Consider the following 16428-nt stretch of genomic DNA (forward strand, 5'->3'; position numbering starts at 1 on the left):
TACAACACTGTAAATGCACTTCAAGTTTAATGATTTATATAACCTTCATTGTGTTCTTTGATAATCAAGCAGAAAATGCAGACTCTTCACATTCGTGACATGAATTAATATTATTTTACAAGGTCAAACTAATTTTCAATTTTTTTCTTCTCTTTGCCTGTATCTTTAATCAGTATCAATGTTTAACCTTCCGGTATCGAAAAAACACTCCCTGTACTATGAGACCACTCCCCTTGCTAATATATACACTCCTTGTTCAGTTACCTCTAATCATGGGTACCAATGTTTGAAAACAATGACGATGTGGGACTTTAAACTCTGTTTTTCCTGTTAGGGGTAATGTAGAGGTTTCAACAACATAGCCATCCTGCTGTGGGGAAGAAATGTTTAGTGTAGCCATGGAAGTGTTGATTTTCCGTCAAAACCTATCTCAAATCTTCCCTCACTTCATCGAATGTCAGAAATCTGAATCATTAATGAAATCACTCAGCTTTACTTCCCACGTCGGCCCATCAATAATTACACTATTTACTTCTTTCCATTCCCAGTACCACCAGTAGAAGCTATGCCTTTATTTTCTCTTACTGGAACTACTGCAAAATCCTCCTAAATGATTTCCCCCATTTCTTACCAGTTTTCCTACAATTCCTTATCAGCAAGTAGCCAGAGAAATCAATTTAAAATGTAAATCATATCCTATGTGAGGTGAAGTAGAGGGTGGTGTATTAAAAAGGTGTCAAGGTCCTTCCTGACATGGAGCCCTGTTTTCACTGGCCCCCTTGCCTGGAGCACATGCTCTGGAGTCCCTGTTTTAGACATAGCTGGCCTCTCATCTCTCTCTTTCAACTAAACTGCCACTGTTTCAGAAAGACCTTCATACAACTCATTGCCTATCCTGTTAAAATGTAGGTACTCTGTGTTAGTTTCAATATTAGCATATACTATAATTATTTTTACATTAATAATAATTTCAATTAAATAATTATTTGATTGATTTGCCATGTGTATCATCTGCATGTCTAAAAAGAATGTAAGCTCCATGAAAACAACAAATATAGTGGTTTTGTCTGGTGGACACTTTCTATCTCCATAACCTTAGGTAGCTTATTTAGGCTCTCTGCGATTTATTTTCCCCACTTGTAAAATAGCGCTAATAAAGGGATCATGGAGAGATTTTCATTTAATAAATTTATTTATTTTATTTATTTATTTTTGGCTGTGTTGGGTCTTTGTTGCTGCACATGGGCTTTCTCTAATTGCGGCGAGCGGGGGCTACTCTTTTCTGTGGTGTGCAGGCTTCTCATTGCAGTGGCTTCTCTTGTTGCGGAGCACGGGCTCTAGGCATGCGGGCTCAGTAGTTGTGGCTCGTGGGCTCTAGAGCACAGGCTCAGAAGTTGTGGTGCACGGGCTTAGTTGCTCCCCAGCATGTGGGATCTTCCCGGACCAGGGCTCAAACCCATGTCCCCTGCATTGGCAGGTGGATTCTCAACCACTGTGCCACCAGGGAAGCCCAAGGGATCGTGGAGAGATTTAGAGATAATTCAAGTTGAGTGCTTCTTATAGTACTCATAGTACCTAGCAGTACCTAACACAATTATGTTAGATATTATTGTTACCATTCTCTACTGTGTCCTTAGTACCTAGAAGAATGCCTAAAACAAGAAGCAGGGGTTCCGTCAATACTGTTTGAATGGATAAATGAGTGAATAATAGCACAAGGAGGTAGAGAGCCCAGAGAGTCCCAGATTCTTTGCTTCCTGGAGACTTAAGTGAGAGAAGATAGATAGCAGTGGAACACTTAGGTGACGGGCAGAAAACGAGAGGATAATTGCTCTGAAACACTATGGTGTTTTTCTACCTGGCAAGTTGTTCTTTGAATTGAATGTGATTTCATCAGAAGGACCCCCCAATCCCCAAACCTTTCTCCCCACAAAAGATATCAGAAGTATACATTCATTCTTTCTTAATTAACTCACCCATTCCACAATCATAGCTAAACTGTTCCATGTGAAATTCTTTAGAAGACTCAGCATGTTGGTATAATAAGCTTTTGTCAATTTATAAATTATATCAAACAATTTCCTCTTTGAGCAGCAGTAATATTTTATCAAAAAAAAAAGGAAGAGAGTAGATTTCTGAAGGAATGGAGATTTCTTCTAAGGGGAAAGAGATGAACAAGAAGGGAGGCAGAAACTATCAAAGGCAAACTTCAAAAGCTGCATACTTTCACCCTGGGTCAGCCCTATTCATTTTCATCTGTACATTGACAAATAGTCTCTGCACAAAAGTTCATGAAATTCCGAGTCAAACTGGGTGGCCACACAGATTTACTGTAGAGAAACCTGAGGTTAAAGTCGGACCAAACGTTAAGGCAAACGTGCTCAATTTTGGCCCTCTTGTTGTGTTATCTGGGTGGGTCATTTAAACTTTACATGAACCAATTTTTTTCCACCTGGAAAATAAGTATAGATGTAACCTTTTCTGATTCCCACATCAAGATCTTGTAAGTAAGATAAAAAGATAAGTAAGATCTTGTAAATAAGATAACATTTTTATGGAGTTATTGAATGTAATAAAAAACTTCCCAAGGCAGACAAACAAAAACTATCACCCTTTGGTATTTGATTTGAAATTCTGAAAACATAAGGCTATACCAAAGTATGTGTACAGTCATGACTTATTAATTACGTACACGTAGAGAAAGTGTTAACCTGATGATAAACAATCTGAATATCAGAATGGCTTAAGACATATGCAATATACCTTGAAATTAAATATGAATAGTGCACTAACAATATTTCCTGAAGTTCCTTGATGGCTATAATCTCCAGTTTGAAACTATAAGAATCACTGTTAAAAACACAGATTCCTAGGCTCCATCCTATACTGTAACTCAGAATACCCAGAAAATGGGCCTGGGAAAAGCATCCCGGTGTTTCAGTTCATTTCTTATGGGTAAATTGGAAACAATTGCTTGACCCTTCTTAAGAACCAACTGGGGTCTATAATGAAATACACATACTTGGGCCCCATCATAGACAGATTAAATCAATAACTCTTCAAGTGGGTCCCCAGAATTGACAATTTTAGCAGCCTCCTCTAGAAAATTTTATGTCTGGTAAAGTTTGAAAACCATTGTTCTCTTTAACATTTTGCAGTAGGGCAGAGTTGGACTTGCTTTATTAAATACTGAGGAACTTATTATAAGAACATTAAGTGAAGGCAAGTAATGTTTGTTAAAATAATGACTTTTTGCTTCTGCTTAAATACATTATATATTTATTCTCTTTGATACCCAATCAAATAACTTAGTGAGCCTTTCATAAATAACGCAAGGGAAAACTTCAAAGCCGTTTATATATATTTTTATGACTTATAAACTATTAAAGAAAATAACTAAGGTTTATTATCCAAACACTGTATATATTTTATTTTACATATATTTTCAAAAGTTAGTCAAATTTCCCCACAAAATATTCAGATAAAAATAGTATATATACAGCTGTATACTATTTCCTATGCTTTACTGTTTGATTTTTATCTCAAATTGAGACCTTATTTCTAGTCCATTAACAAATTTTTCCAAAAGAAGTTTTTTGGGTTTTATTATATTTTATTTATTCATAATTTTATATTTGTATTTTTCCTGTCTGATATTTCCTCTGGCATTTTACATTTTTCCTGTATTTCAATCCTTTATTTTTTTCTATATTTCTTCATTACTTTTTATGGTTTAACATGTTTTTCTTTTACATTTATTTCTGAGTTTTATTTTTAAAAATTATATCCACTTTATACATATTTATTTGTGTCTCTCTTTTTCTTATCATTGAAAGACATGGAAGCTTTCTTTCCTTGAATTTTGAAACTCAAAGAACATTCAGTTACAATGAAGTAGGAAAGCTTGAATCTTTTAGAATTTGCTTCTTTTTATCCATTTGTTTTGTTTTTACTTACAGAAATTGTCATTTTACTCCCACATTAATCAAGATTACATGTTGGGAGGCTGTGACTAGACAACTCTACTTCTTTTAACAATGGAAAGGTCTGTCAAATTCTTCATATAGCTAATTAGCGCCAGTGGAAGAAAATCCATATGCCCTCGCCTCTGTGAGCTTGTCTTACTAGGCGACTTACAATAGAAGATTATAAAACATCCATATTATGAATGTGCTCATGAAATGCAAGATCCTATCTATATCATTTAATGGTATGGTCCATGAGCCATTTTTATCATTTTACCATCAGAAAAATATTAGTAATAAAAATAAATGAAACTAATTCAATTGACAGCTGTGCATTAATATATGCTCCTATCACATTTTTTAAATGCCTTCCATATATATGAAGCTATATTTAGCAACATGGCATGTGTAAAAATGAGTAAGGTTTGATCAACCTTCAGGTACTTTTAGACTAAAAGGAGAAATAAAATACAAAGTTATATAGTAAAGTGGAAAATGATGCAAGTCTTAAGATAAACAATTTAGGAACTTAATTTGGGAGATGAGAAAAGGAAAAGCTTTAAGGCATCAGGGAAGGCTTCATACAAAAAAGTGGTTTGGGCAGATCTTTAAAAATGGGTTGGGACTGGAAAATGAGATTGGGAACAACTGGACACTTTCCAGCCCCCCCCCCAAAAAAAAACAGAGAAAAACATGGAGAAATGTAGGAGGTGGGGAATAGTGCAGACGACAGGGTGATTTGGGGAAATACCAATGCAGGTAGCTTAATATGGAAATATGAAGTCACCATTTATACCTAATTGGTGGGAAGAGAATGACATATTAAGTGATCATTAACAGCATTTATCAAGTTCTTACTATGTACCAGGCACTTAGCTAAGCACTTTGTATGCCTAATACAATGTAATCTTCACAATAATAGTGTGAAACAAGTATTAAGCATGATCCCATTTCACAGATAAGGGGAAAGTTGTGAGAAGTGAAATGACCGACCAAGCTGAGTCATTAAGTGAATGTCTTGCCTGACCTCAAGGGTGAAGTGCATTTACTGCTTCTAGGATGTTAGCATGACTGCAGAGTGTAAAATAGAATAGAGGAAGGTGGGAATATGGTTAGCAGTCTACAGTGTTTTAAAGCCCAAGAAAAAGACATGAAGGCCTGCCTAAAGTGGTAGCAAGCTGATTGGGAAAAAATAGATCGTTTGATCTTTTTAAAATGGCCCCTTAGAAAGCATCAAGTGTAGGCCCACTTCCCCAGTCTAAACTAAATCCCTTATTGCATCTATCACAACATGCTCTAGATTTGTTTTGTAGCACTTATTATGATTTGTAATTACACATTTGTGGGACCCTCTATTTAATAGCTCTCTCCCGCTCAGTAAAGCCCAAGGTTACAGAGACTATGCTTGCCAAACCCAACACTGTATCCACCTACAAGGAATATTTACTGAATTTAAGAATGGATGGTGGATAAATAAATGTGGAATAAAGAATGCCTTCAAGACCCCAGAGGTAGAAAATTGAGTGGATGTGGTTGGAGCAGTGAGGAGAACAGGGAAAGGAAGAATTAAAAAAAAAAAAAAAAGATTTCAATATATGAAAGCTCAGGGATTGTGCACTGAACATAACAAGAGTGCCAGAAAAAGGAACTCCCTTAGAAAAAAGGATGTATGATCGTTTTATTTTTTTAATTTTAAAGCTATATTCTACAGTCTTTACCAATAAGCTCAACTAGTTCAATAAATTTATTTTTAACTCTACTCCCTTTTTAGTATCTAGTTTGCTTTTTTATGAGAACTCTTTTGAATATTTTATATAACTGAGTCAAACTACTAGGTCTATTTTTTCCTTTTTCTATTGAATTGATAATATTTAAATAAGTTAGCCAGGATTACATGCAGTATAACTGTAATCTTGGATAACCAGAAACTATAGCTTATCAACCTTTTAATTATTTGGTCATTTCTTTCTTTTTTTTTTTTTTTTCCCCCTTACAAATTTGCCGGAGAGCCCTCTTAGCTCTGGGGAAATAAAAAGTTAGGTTCACAAATTTTTGAAGCAAATGCTTAGCCACCATAACTAATGCTCAAAAGAAATTGTCTAAACCTTTGACTCTTTATTTACCTTAAAAGATGGATAGTAGTAACAAAAATCAGTCTTAATAATATGTTCTTATCCTGTCTACAAAGAAGAAATTAACATAGAATAATTCCAAAAGCAGAAATTAGGAAAATTTTTGCAATGTTTAGAGAATATTTCTTTATGGAATTACCCATTTCCTACCTGTCCTTTCCTTGTTCATTTGTAATTACCATCCTATAAAGTATAAAAATTGCTGTTTAGTTTGTAAAGTAAAAATCCAAGCTTTCACTCAATAATTGTGCCTTAAAAATGATAGGAGAGGTTGCACAGTTAAGTAGAATACTCAGTTACTACTCAAACAAAAGTTAACTTCTTATCCTTTACCAACAAATACAGGACCTGCCTGCATCCAACAATTCTGAAAAATTTTCCCCAAGGAAAAGAAGTGTGATAATCTGAAATTCAAGAAATGTCTCACACAGAAATGAAAAATGATTTCAGTGCTGTGTGGTTAGAGAATTGCCTCTCAGCCGCTTATAAAATGCTTAGGACTTAACTGCTTCATAATTCGTAACCTTCAGTAAAAATAATAACAATAGTGATTATAATACATACCAGTAGCCATCAAAAACCCAAAAAGCAACAAAGCCCACATTTTGTTTCACTCATGCATACACTTTTGAAAAAGAGGCATCCCAAATCTTCATATTTATTTTTCTAAAATCATGTTAATTTCTTATTTATTTCAGGCATTACTAGAGACTCAAAATTTACTGCGCACTCAGGTTGCAAATTTTACCTTCAACCTTGGATTTTCAGGGAAGTTTTACCACACAGGTAAGAAGGAGCTTTGTGTTCTCAGGCAGCTACATATAAATAGGAGAGAGGATTTTTAATGTTTCATAAGTAGGAGAAATAGAATATCCAGGCTGATTATGGAAAAAACTTGGGTGCATTATGAGTAGCCAAATCCAAAATCAATGAACTTGTTTACTTTTTCAAATACTGTTAGAATCTAGGGCAAAAGAGGAAGAGAACTGACTTTGTCAACTCAGTAAAAGAAACTATAACCATTGTTCTAAGTTTGTCTGTGCATCTTGTGTCAGCATAGTCTAAGTAGGAAGCATAGTGACAACGATGATGATGATGATGACAATGACATGATAATAATAATAATGGACAGTGTTTTTAAATTGTAGGACAATCCAGGTGACATTTTTGTATGTATTATTTTCCTTTTGAAAACATCTAGTGATAAGAGAGGAATTTTATAGCCTCAAAGAAATTTAATAGATTTTGAGTCATCTTGCTTAATTTACCTTCCCTTGCAGGATTTTCCTTAAAAATATTACAGTGATTTGGCTCAACATACATTAATACCATCACAATCAGGTTTATATTTCTTTCCATGTCTATCTAGTCACAGTTACACTTCTGTTCAGTCTCAGCCTCTCAACAGGTTCTCAGAATGTGAACGGTGTTCATGCACTACTCCATGTACTCATATTTCTCACCTCTTTACCCATCTTTACCTCCAGAATTTGACTCTTATTTTCTGAATAGCAACATTACAATGTCAGGGACTAGTATAGAGAAAACTATGTGCATAAAAGTGATTGTTGGATAGTAATAACAAAAATGGCACAAAATGGTGTCTTACAGACTGTATTAGGGCAATACCTACTATCTGCTTCTATTTCTGCATCTCTGGTGAAAGCTAAATGCTTTGTTTAGGACTCTGCATCGTTCTTCCTTCACAGTATCTTAGTGAAAACATTTCATAGTATTCTCTATGAATGCATGCAGTTTAGTGACTCATCAAAAATATCCCATGCAAACATAGTCTTTTATTATCATATATGTAGTTCATTTACCCAAAGAGGCTTTTTAATGTTTACCCAAATAAGCTCAGCATGGTTTATTAGAATATTGAAGTAGCAATGTCTTATTGGCTTTTCTTTAATGCTTTTCTCCTCCTGCTCTGAAACATGTAAATCTGTTTAAAGTAATAGAAGGAAAAGTTGTATTTAGACCAGTTGATAAATCAAATCATTGCATATTTTAAAAGGATGTTTTGCAGAGAAAGATTTGGGTCATCACATCTGCACAGGCAAAGCAATTCTAGCTTACAATTTTGAAAATAGACATGGTGTTGTAAATCCTTCTCAAAAGCCCCCTCAGGAAATGAGTTCAGACCTAAGAATCACCGACTATGAAGTTATAAAGCAGGTAGCTCTAAAGGCTATATCTACTCATGCTGGGGAAAAAACCATGGGATTATTTGGAGTTCACACACAAACAGTACTATTTTGTCTTAAATAGCTGTATAGGGTAAGTAAAGCCATTCTTTAGGCCGAAATATATCTGGATAACAGCCTCAGCTTTTATATACTTTTCATATTCAGACCTATTAAACCTGCCAGACTTTTGCAGCATTAATGTTCATAGCAGGTTATAACACTTCCCATTTCTTTTTTATAATCCCAAACATGTACACACTACACATCCACTAGGAAATGAACAACACACTAGTAAATATCACAGGGACGGTTGTTGGAGGAAGGTACCAAACAACAATAACAAAAAAAGGTATTATATCTGTTAAATGGACCTTATTGACTCTTTATGTTAGTACTAACCTAATAAAAATACTGGAAGAAACACTATCCTGTTATGCTGTGGGGTAACTCACTTTAGAGACTAATATATATATATATATATATATATATATATATATATATATATATATATATATGTATATGTATTTATAGTTTTATATATAAATTTGTGAGTCCTGGAAGTTTAATTACCTTCACATAAATATGAACCTTTATTTGATTTGCTACTTTATGTGTAGAATCATTGAAATGCATCCATGACGTTTTTCAAGGGTGCAGTCGTATATATTAAGTACTTATTTATTCACTCGGGGATATCAAGGTTTCTTCCAGAGTGGAGTTAAACATTGATGATATTCACCATGGGGAGAGCATGCCTCTCCCCTTTCTAGTCACATTCCTATATGGAGGTTTAACTGTCACAAGCTTAACAAATCAGAAAAGTGTTTTCCTCACCTATGCACTTGATTGTGATGTGTAACCATGAGAAGATGGCCTTGTCATAGTGAGTGTCTCAGATCTCTCCCGGGATGATCTGATTTCCCAATGCATGAAGATGCTGATTGATGAGCCTCATTGTTTTGAAGACATTTAATCACATATGCCCACTGTAATAATGATAGATTCTGCCTTCTCAGACTGCTTCACTTATTTGTATTTTCCATGTATTCTTTCCTGTTCAGTTTCTCTGTCCTTCACATGCTAAAAACAATCTCACCCAAAAAGGACATATCACTAAGCCTTCCCTAAAAGTCAGTCACTCATGGGTGCCAAATTGAAAGGGGAAGGACATGCTGTTGATTAAAAGTAAAAAAATAAAAGCATGGAGTTCAGAGTAAAATATTTTAGTCTGGAAATATTTAAAGCATGATTGGAATTGCACAATGAAAACTCAATTGAAAAATGGAGACATTACAAGATTAGATGGCTTGTGGGGATGGAAGGCTACAAATACTTTTTGTAGACATGATTTCTGGTGGCAGTCATTGCCATTCTCTAACTAATAATGAATTGAATATGAATCAAACAATTACCTCGTATAATATTTACAAATTGAATAAATACTGGTCTTTTCTATAAGAGGTCATTTTTATATAAAGAAAACAGATCTTTATATAAAACTATTAACTTTTAAACATGAAACTAAAAAACAGTGTCACATTTATTCTCTTTTGTTTGCTTTTGCTTTTCTGTATAATATATTGGCTCAAAGACTCAACATTGGAAATGGCCTGCTTTTGTTTAAATCTAGTCTCTGACATTTCGCTAGCTATATGAACATAAACAGATCACTTTTCTGTACCTCAATTTCCACATCTCCAAAATGGGAATAATAATATCTCTCTTGTCTAGAACAGTGCATAGCATGTCATGCTATGTAAGTGTCTATTATTATTATTACTTTTTAAAGTTTTGGGTTTGTGTTTTTTTGCTATACACGGGCCTCTCACTGTTGTGGCCTCTCCCGTTGCAGAGCACAGGCTCCGGATGCGCAGGCCTAGCGGCCATGGCTCACGGGCCCAGCCACTCCGCGGCATGAGGGATCTTCCCGGACCGGGGCACGAACCCGTGTCCCCTGCATCGGCAGGCGGACTCTCAACCACTGCGCTACCAGGGAAGCCCTAAAGCATTTTTAAAAATCAAATATTATTTTAAAATATTGAATTATTCCCCAGGCTTTATTTTCCAGTTTTGGAAATGCAGATAGCTTGTAATCCATTTTCATCATCAAATGATTCTTTTCATTTAGTATGCTATTTAAAATGAGTTTATTCTATACCCACTTATAGGGAACTGTGCCAGGTACAGTGTACAAAGAAAATTAGACACCTCTTCTTGCTTTTGAGGAATTACAATATTTCATACATAATAGCAAATATAAGAAACATTTGTACAAAATTGATAATGCAGACAATGGAATTGCATGTATCTGATTTTTTTAAAGAGTAAATACAAAAGAAGTTATTTCATTTTTAAATTTCTTCAAAACTTAACATACAGTTTAAAACAAAGATGATAACGATGTACTGTGAGATCTATAATACATGTAGAAGTTTTATAGTTTTAGCTTCTATTTCTAGTTTTCAGCACCTATTCTAGGTCCTTTGCTTTATAGCACTATAAGTTTTTAAAATATCCATCAATTTCTTTTAAAAAGCTTCCTAAGATTATGAATCTATAGATTTATTTTAGAATCTGAATCCATAGATAATTCAGGGAAAATTGATCTAGCCACAAAATTGAGTCTTTTGATCCATGAACACTCATATCTCTCTATTTATTTAGGGTTTTAAAATTTTGTCTCAGAAATAATAAGGTAGTTTTTATTGTAGCGGTCTTAGACATTTTTCTTAAATTTATGGGTATTTTATGTTTTTTGATACTATTGTGAATGGCGTTTTGTACTTTTATTTTGTAATTGTTCACTATCCTAGTATACAGAATAGCAAATGGTTCTTTAAATACTAATCTTGTAGTCTTCCTATATTCACCTATTAGTTATAATAGTTTTTATTGTAGATTCTTCAGGATTTTCAATATGTACAATCATGTCATCTGCGAATAAAGTAAGTTTTACTTTTTCCTTTCACATCTGTAGGCCTTTTATTATCTTTTTATCAAGTTGGCAAGGATCTCCATTACAACACTGAATGAAAGTGATGAGATCACACATCCTTGCCTTGTCCCCAGTATTAGGTGGAAAACATTTAGTTTGGCATTAAATATAACAGCTGTAGATTTTTTGCTGTAGATGCTTTTTATTGGGTTGAGGAAGTTCCATCTACTCCTAGTTTGCTGAGGAACTTTAAAAATATATGTGCAAAGGGCTTCCCTGGTGGCGCAGTGGTTGAGAGTCCGCCTGCCGATGCAGGGGACACTGGTTCGTGCCCTAGTCTGGGAAGATCCCACATGCCACGGAGCGGCTGGGCCCGTGAGCCATGGCCGCTGAGCCTGCGCGTCCAGAGCCTGTGCTCCGCAACGGGAGAGGCCACAACAGTGAGAGGCCCGCATACTGCAAAAAAAAAAAAAAAAAAAAAAAAATATATATATATATATATATATGTGTGTGTGTATGTGTGTGTGTGTGTGTGTGTATATATATATATATATATATATATATATATATATATATATGTGCATGGTTGTTGAATTTCTCCAGTACTTTTTCTGCATCTATCAGGATGGTTTTAGAGTTTTTCTCTTTGATACGATGTATTGCATTCATTTATGTATCTGATTTTAATGTCACAACTGTGCCTTATGGAAACTAACTTATGGCCCAAATCTTGCTAAAATTATTCTTATTTTGGCAGACTTAAAAACTTCTAGAAGCACGCTATTATCTCATAACACAGATCCTCCAAGAGCGGAAACAAAGAAATGAGTGCATAAATATTTTACTTCTGAATTAAAATACTTTTATCCTCTGGGTATCAGTAAAGCAAAATGATATAACATTTAAATGAAAACAAAAAATACCATATTTTTAATTAACAATGATGTAGATTTGAATCTAGATCAGGTTAGAAGTGAAAGGCTCAGTTTGAACATAGACACCTTAATGTACTAGAACTTGTGCTAAATATAGTCATGTATGAACTGTAAATTTTATTCTCAAGTGTAATTTAATCATAAATTAGGTATAAAAAATAAATGTATACAAGGAGTCAAAAGTTTAATATTTTAATTTAGCTATATTTGAAAATATTTGAAATTCTTCTTTGGTCCCTCAGCATGACTTGAGATCACATTTTTCATTAAGCAATTTCTAGTGTCATGAGCTAGGCTCATGTGGCTTTGAATTATATGACCTGTATAAAATAAGAGAAAGGCTGATAGGGAATTAATCCTAGGAGTAAAAGAAGAGGTTTTAAATATCACTGTTAACCTTGTGGGGAGTACTTATAAATTAACACACTCTCTGGTATAAAAATCACCAAGATTTTAGGGTCAGTTATACATCTGTTTATATCAATAGTTGGCAAAATTTTCTTTAAATGAGTAATTGACCTCTTTCTTGGTCAAGTATGCATTATGTGCTTCCTGCCGCTCCCAATAACAATCTATGGAGTTTAAAGTGAATGGAAGCATTTCTCAAACATTGTATATTCAAAGCACAACAGAACTGTGGGAGAACGATCAATTCATTCATCTCACGTGACATAAAGTAGCCCTTTCTAATCTATGCCTTAGTCTGCTAAATTATGACCATGAGAGACACTTGGTCTATGGCATAAACACTTCATACTTAAAATCCATCTGAGGAAGTGACAAACTTCTCTTCATTTGGATTTCAATATTTGAAATTCTCAATATATTAACAAAAGCCAATGAATTGTAAGTCTATATTACTAACAGTTTTGGCTCAAGTTAACAAAAATAAAGAATTTTTGTCTGCTTATCTAATTTATAGAACTTTATCACATTCAGAAGTCCTGTTTCTTTACCTTTTATATATTTATATAGTAGCAACTCTTATAGCGGTAACTGCCAAAATACTAACTAAACTTGGTGGTCCTTACACCTTTTGAGAATTATGGATTATGGAATATATACCAAGAATGTTGCATATACATAAATACACACAGAAATTGACATGCACTTAAGCAGACATATGAAGGCTCTAAAATTCACTGACTATATATATTAAGACTGAATTAAATTATTCCCTTATTTACTCTCCTGGGGAAGTGGCATGATACAATGCATATTAAAGGGATCCAGTCTCTGACTTCAAGAATTTAATAATATAGGCAGGCAACATTTTTCATAATGTGTGGAAACATGTAAATTTAGAACGCCACAGGTATAAACCAGTAGATACTATTTTTAAGAAGAAACTGATCCTAATGTTTATGAATGCTAACTATCTGCAATTCACAATGTTAACTGCTTTAATAGATTGATCTCCTTGACTCTTCACAAGAGCCTGTGAGATAGATATTCATTTCCCCATTTTTAAACCAGGAAACCAAGACTCAAAGAAGTTAACTTATACAAGATCACATAGACAAATGTATGCTTTAACAAATATATGCTTTAACCATTTCATGGCACTACTTCATGATTCATGCAATCTTTACTACAGGGCACTCAAATGGAATATTTAAAGAAGAGTCTTTTAAAATTTTTCCTTAATATTTATCTAAGTAAAGGATATAAAATCACCTATAAAACATACTCCAATTTAAAAAAAAAAATTCAAATAAATATACCTCACACTGTAAGCCAGGATTTGTTACTTTATTTATTTAGTTAAGTATCTAGAGAGCACATAGGAATCAATTCGTATGCTATTGATTCAGAATATTTTAAAATTGGGCTGAATGTTGTAAAATTGTACAAAAACTATGAATTCATACAGTGAAAATGTTTTTGGATAGCCTGCAACGTAGTGAATTTCCTTGGAACTAAGTTGCTGATGTTGTTTTTCCTTCCTTTCTTTAATTTTTTTTCACTTGTGGCATGACAAATACTTTTTTGTATGCATTGGGCATTGTTAGCAAATTTTCCTAATAGAGGATGAGAAATTAATATTAGTTTTAAATTCCCAAGTCAAGTTTCTATTGTGTTAATAGATTTATTGTTTACATTTTATAAAATATTTATATCAAAATGAGAAATGTTTGTTCATAATGGTAAGTTTAAAATGTAAGGACACAAACGTATTTATACATTAAGACCTCAACTTTTAAAAAAATAAGTAGAAAAGGATTTAACGAAAGATACCAAAACATTTCCACTGGGTTAGTTCTGGGAGATGTTTTTTTGTTTGGTTTGGTTTTTTGTTTTGGAGTTTTATGTATCACTTGTCTATCCTTCTCACATTTCTTCAGTAAGCATATATTATTTTATAATCAGAAAAAAATCAACAAACTTCATCAATTAAATTTAAAGATTTTTCAGCTCAATATTAGACATATGCAGAAATATTTTTAAGAGTAAAAAGAATAATCACCTTTGACTACGCTTCCCCTATGTATGCAACAAAGGAGAGAATTAAGAGTTAATGAATTTAAAACAAAAATAAATTGACTAATACTCGGTCTTTTTTTTTATTACCACCATATGCTAGCTATTCTAAACAATGTCAGTGATAAAATTCCCCTAAGTTCTAAATCTAAACAACTATCTGCACTTACCCCCCCCCCCCCACCGCGCATTGCCTCTGATGTAATTTAGGTTATGGTCATTTCTCTTTTATTAGAACAACACAAAATCAGATTTATGTATCAGGAGCAAGAAGAATAACAAAAATATGACAAGCATAACCTTTAGCTAATATAGAATTTTCACTTAAGCCATTTTATATGCTGTACAGGGACTGAAGAGGAGGATGAAGGAGATGACCTTTTACTTCGTTCTGTGGATGAGTTCTGGTGGTTTCCTCACATGTGGAGCCACATGCAGCCCCATCTCTTCCACAATGAGTCATCTTTAGTGGAGCAGATGATTCTCAACAAGGAATTTGCACTGGTGAGCACATTTTATTGCAGAATTTTTCAAACTATGAGTTGTGATATATTGTAAAATCAATTTATTGGATTTAATCTAATAGAAATATATAGAATGAAACAGAAGATGCCAGAGTACATCACAAGCATTAAGGGTACACATTACTTTGTATTATTTCGTTTCAGGCACGTGTGTGTATTTGTATTGGGTCGTGATGTGCTGTAAAATGTATTTCAGAAAAATTGGTCATTGACAGAGAGTTACCATCTCCTGATTTATGGAAGGGTTATTCTATGAAGAGGGAAAATAGTACTTTCTCCATTGTATTTCTAGTACATGATAATTGCCGTCTCAAAAAGTATTTGTTGCAAGGGTGAATAAATAGACGGATAAATTGAATCATTAGAACAATGGCTCTAGATCAGTGCTTCTCAAACTTTAGCATGTAACTTTTTCACCTAGAAGACTTTTTAAGACACAGATGCTAGGCCCACTCCTGGAGTTTCTGGTTTAGTAGATTGTCCAAGAGGCCTGAGAATTTGCATTTCCAACAAATTCTCAGAGGATACCCTTCAAGCTGGGACTGCACTTTGAGAACCACTGTTCTGGACTAGCAGTTGGCAAACTGTGGCCTATGGGTCAGATCTGGCCTGCTGCTTGCTTTTTATTGTTCCTGAACTAAGATAGTTTTGTTTGGGGTTCTCTAATGAAAAACAAAGACAGTAATATTCTGTGACATAAAAATTATATAAAATTCAAATTTCAATGTCCATAAATAAAGTGTTGTTGGAACAGTACCACAACTCTTCTCTTTGTGCATTGTCTGCAGCTGCTTTTTCACTGCAACAGCAGAGTTGGGTAGTTGCAAAAGAGATTATATGTCCCACAGAGCCCAAAATATTAACTATCTGGACCTTTACCGAGAAAGTCTGTCCACCCCTGTGCTGGATATCAAGTAAATCATGTATCCTTTTAACAATCTAATGAAAGAAATATTTTCCCCAGAAAAATACTCAGATGCATATTCTCACATCTTCACACAGTGTGGCAGTTGGTCACAAGGGGTATGTGAATTCCCCAAAGACCCTGGGCCCCAGTTAAAATCTCTGTCTTCAAGTTTTCATTTAAAATAAACAGTTCATTTGCACTGTATGATTGCTGATATGTTTAATTTTTTAAAAGCCAAATTGGGAGGCATAGACCCAAGGCCATATGAGTACAATGATATTTAATAATGTTATGCCTAGCTATTATGTTAATGGCTCACCCCTCTTTCCATCTCTAAAGCTCCAGGACTGTGTCAAATCT

The 16428-nt window shown here is 34.1% G+C and overlaps 1 protein-coding gene across 1 annotated transcript in view; it reads left to right on the forward strand.

The window, feature by feature from the left end:
- The window catches only part of LOC309961292 (bifunctional heparan sulfate N-deacetylase/N-sulfotransferase 4), a gene marked incomplete at both ends in the record, with an annotated part of 246085 nt that overhangs the window by 87780 nt on the left and 141877 nt on the right, over positions 1 to 16428 (forward strand). The window contains 2 exons of the mRNA XM_082838393.1: positions 6796 to 6883; positions 14987 to 15141. Coding sequence (XP_082694519.1) covers positions 6796 to 6883; positions 14987 to 15141 — 243 coding nt within the window. The remainder of the gene's footprint in view (positions 1 to 6795; positions 6884 to 14986; positions 15142 to 16428) is intronic.

This window comes from Leucopleurus acutus, assembly GCF_964270905.1.
Source record: "Leucopleurus acutus genome assembly, chromosome: 4".
In the NCBI taxonomy this organism is placed as follows: domain Eukaryota; kingdom Metazoa; phylum Chordata; class Mammalia; order Artiodactyla; family Delphinidae; genus Leucopleurus; species Leucopleurus acutus.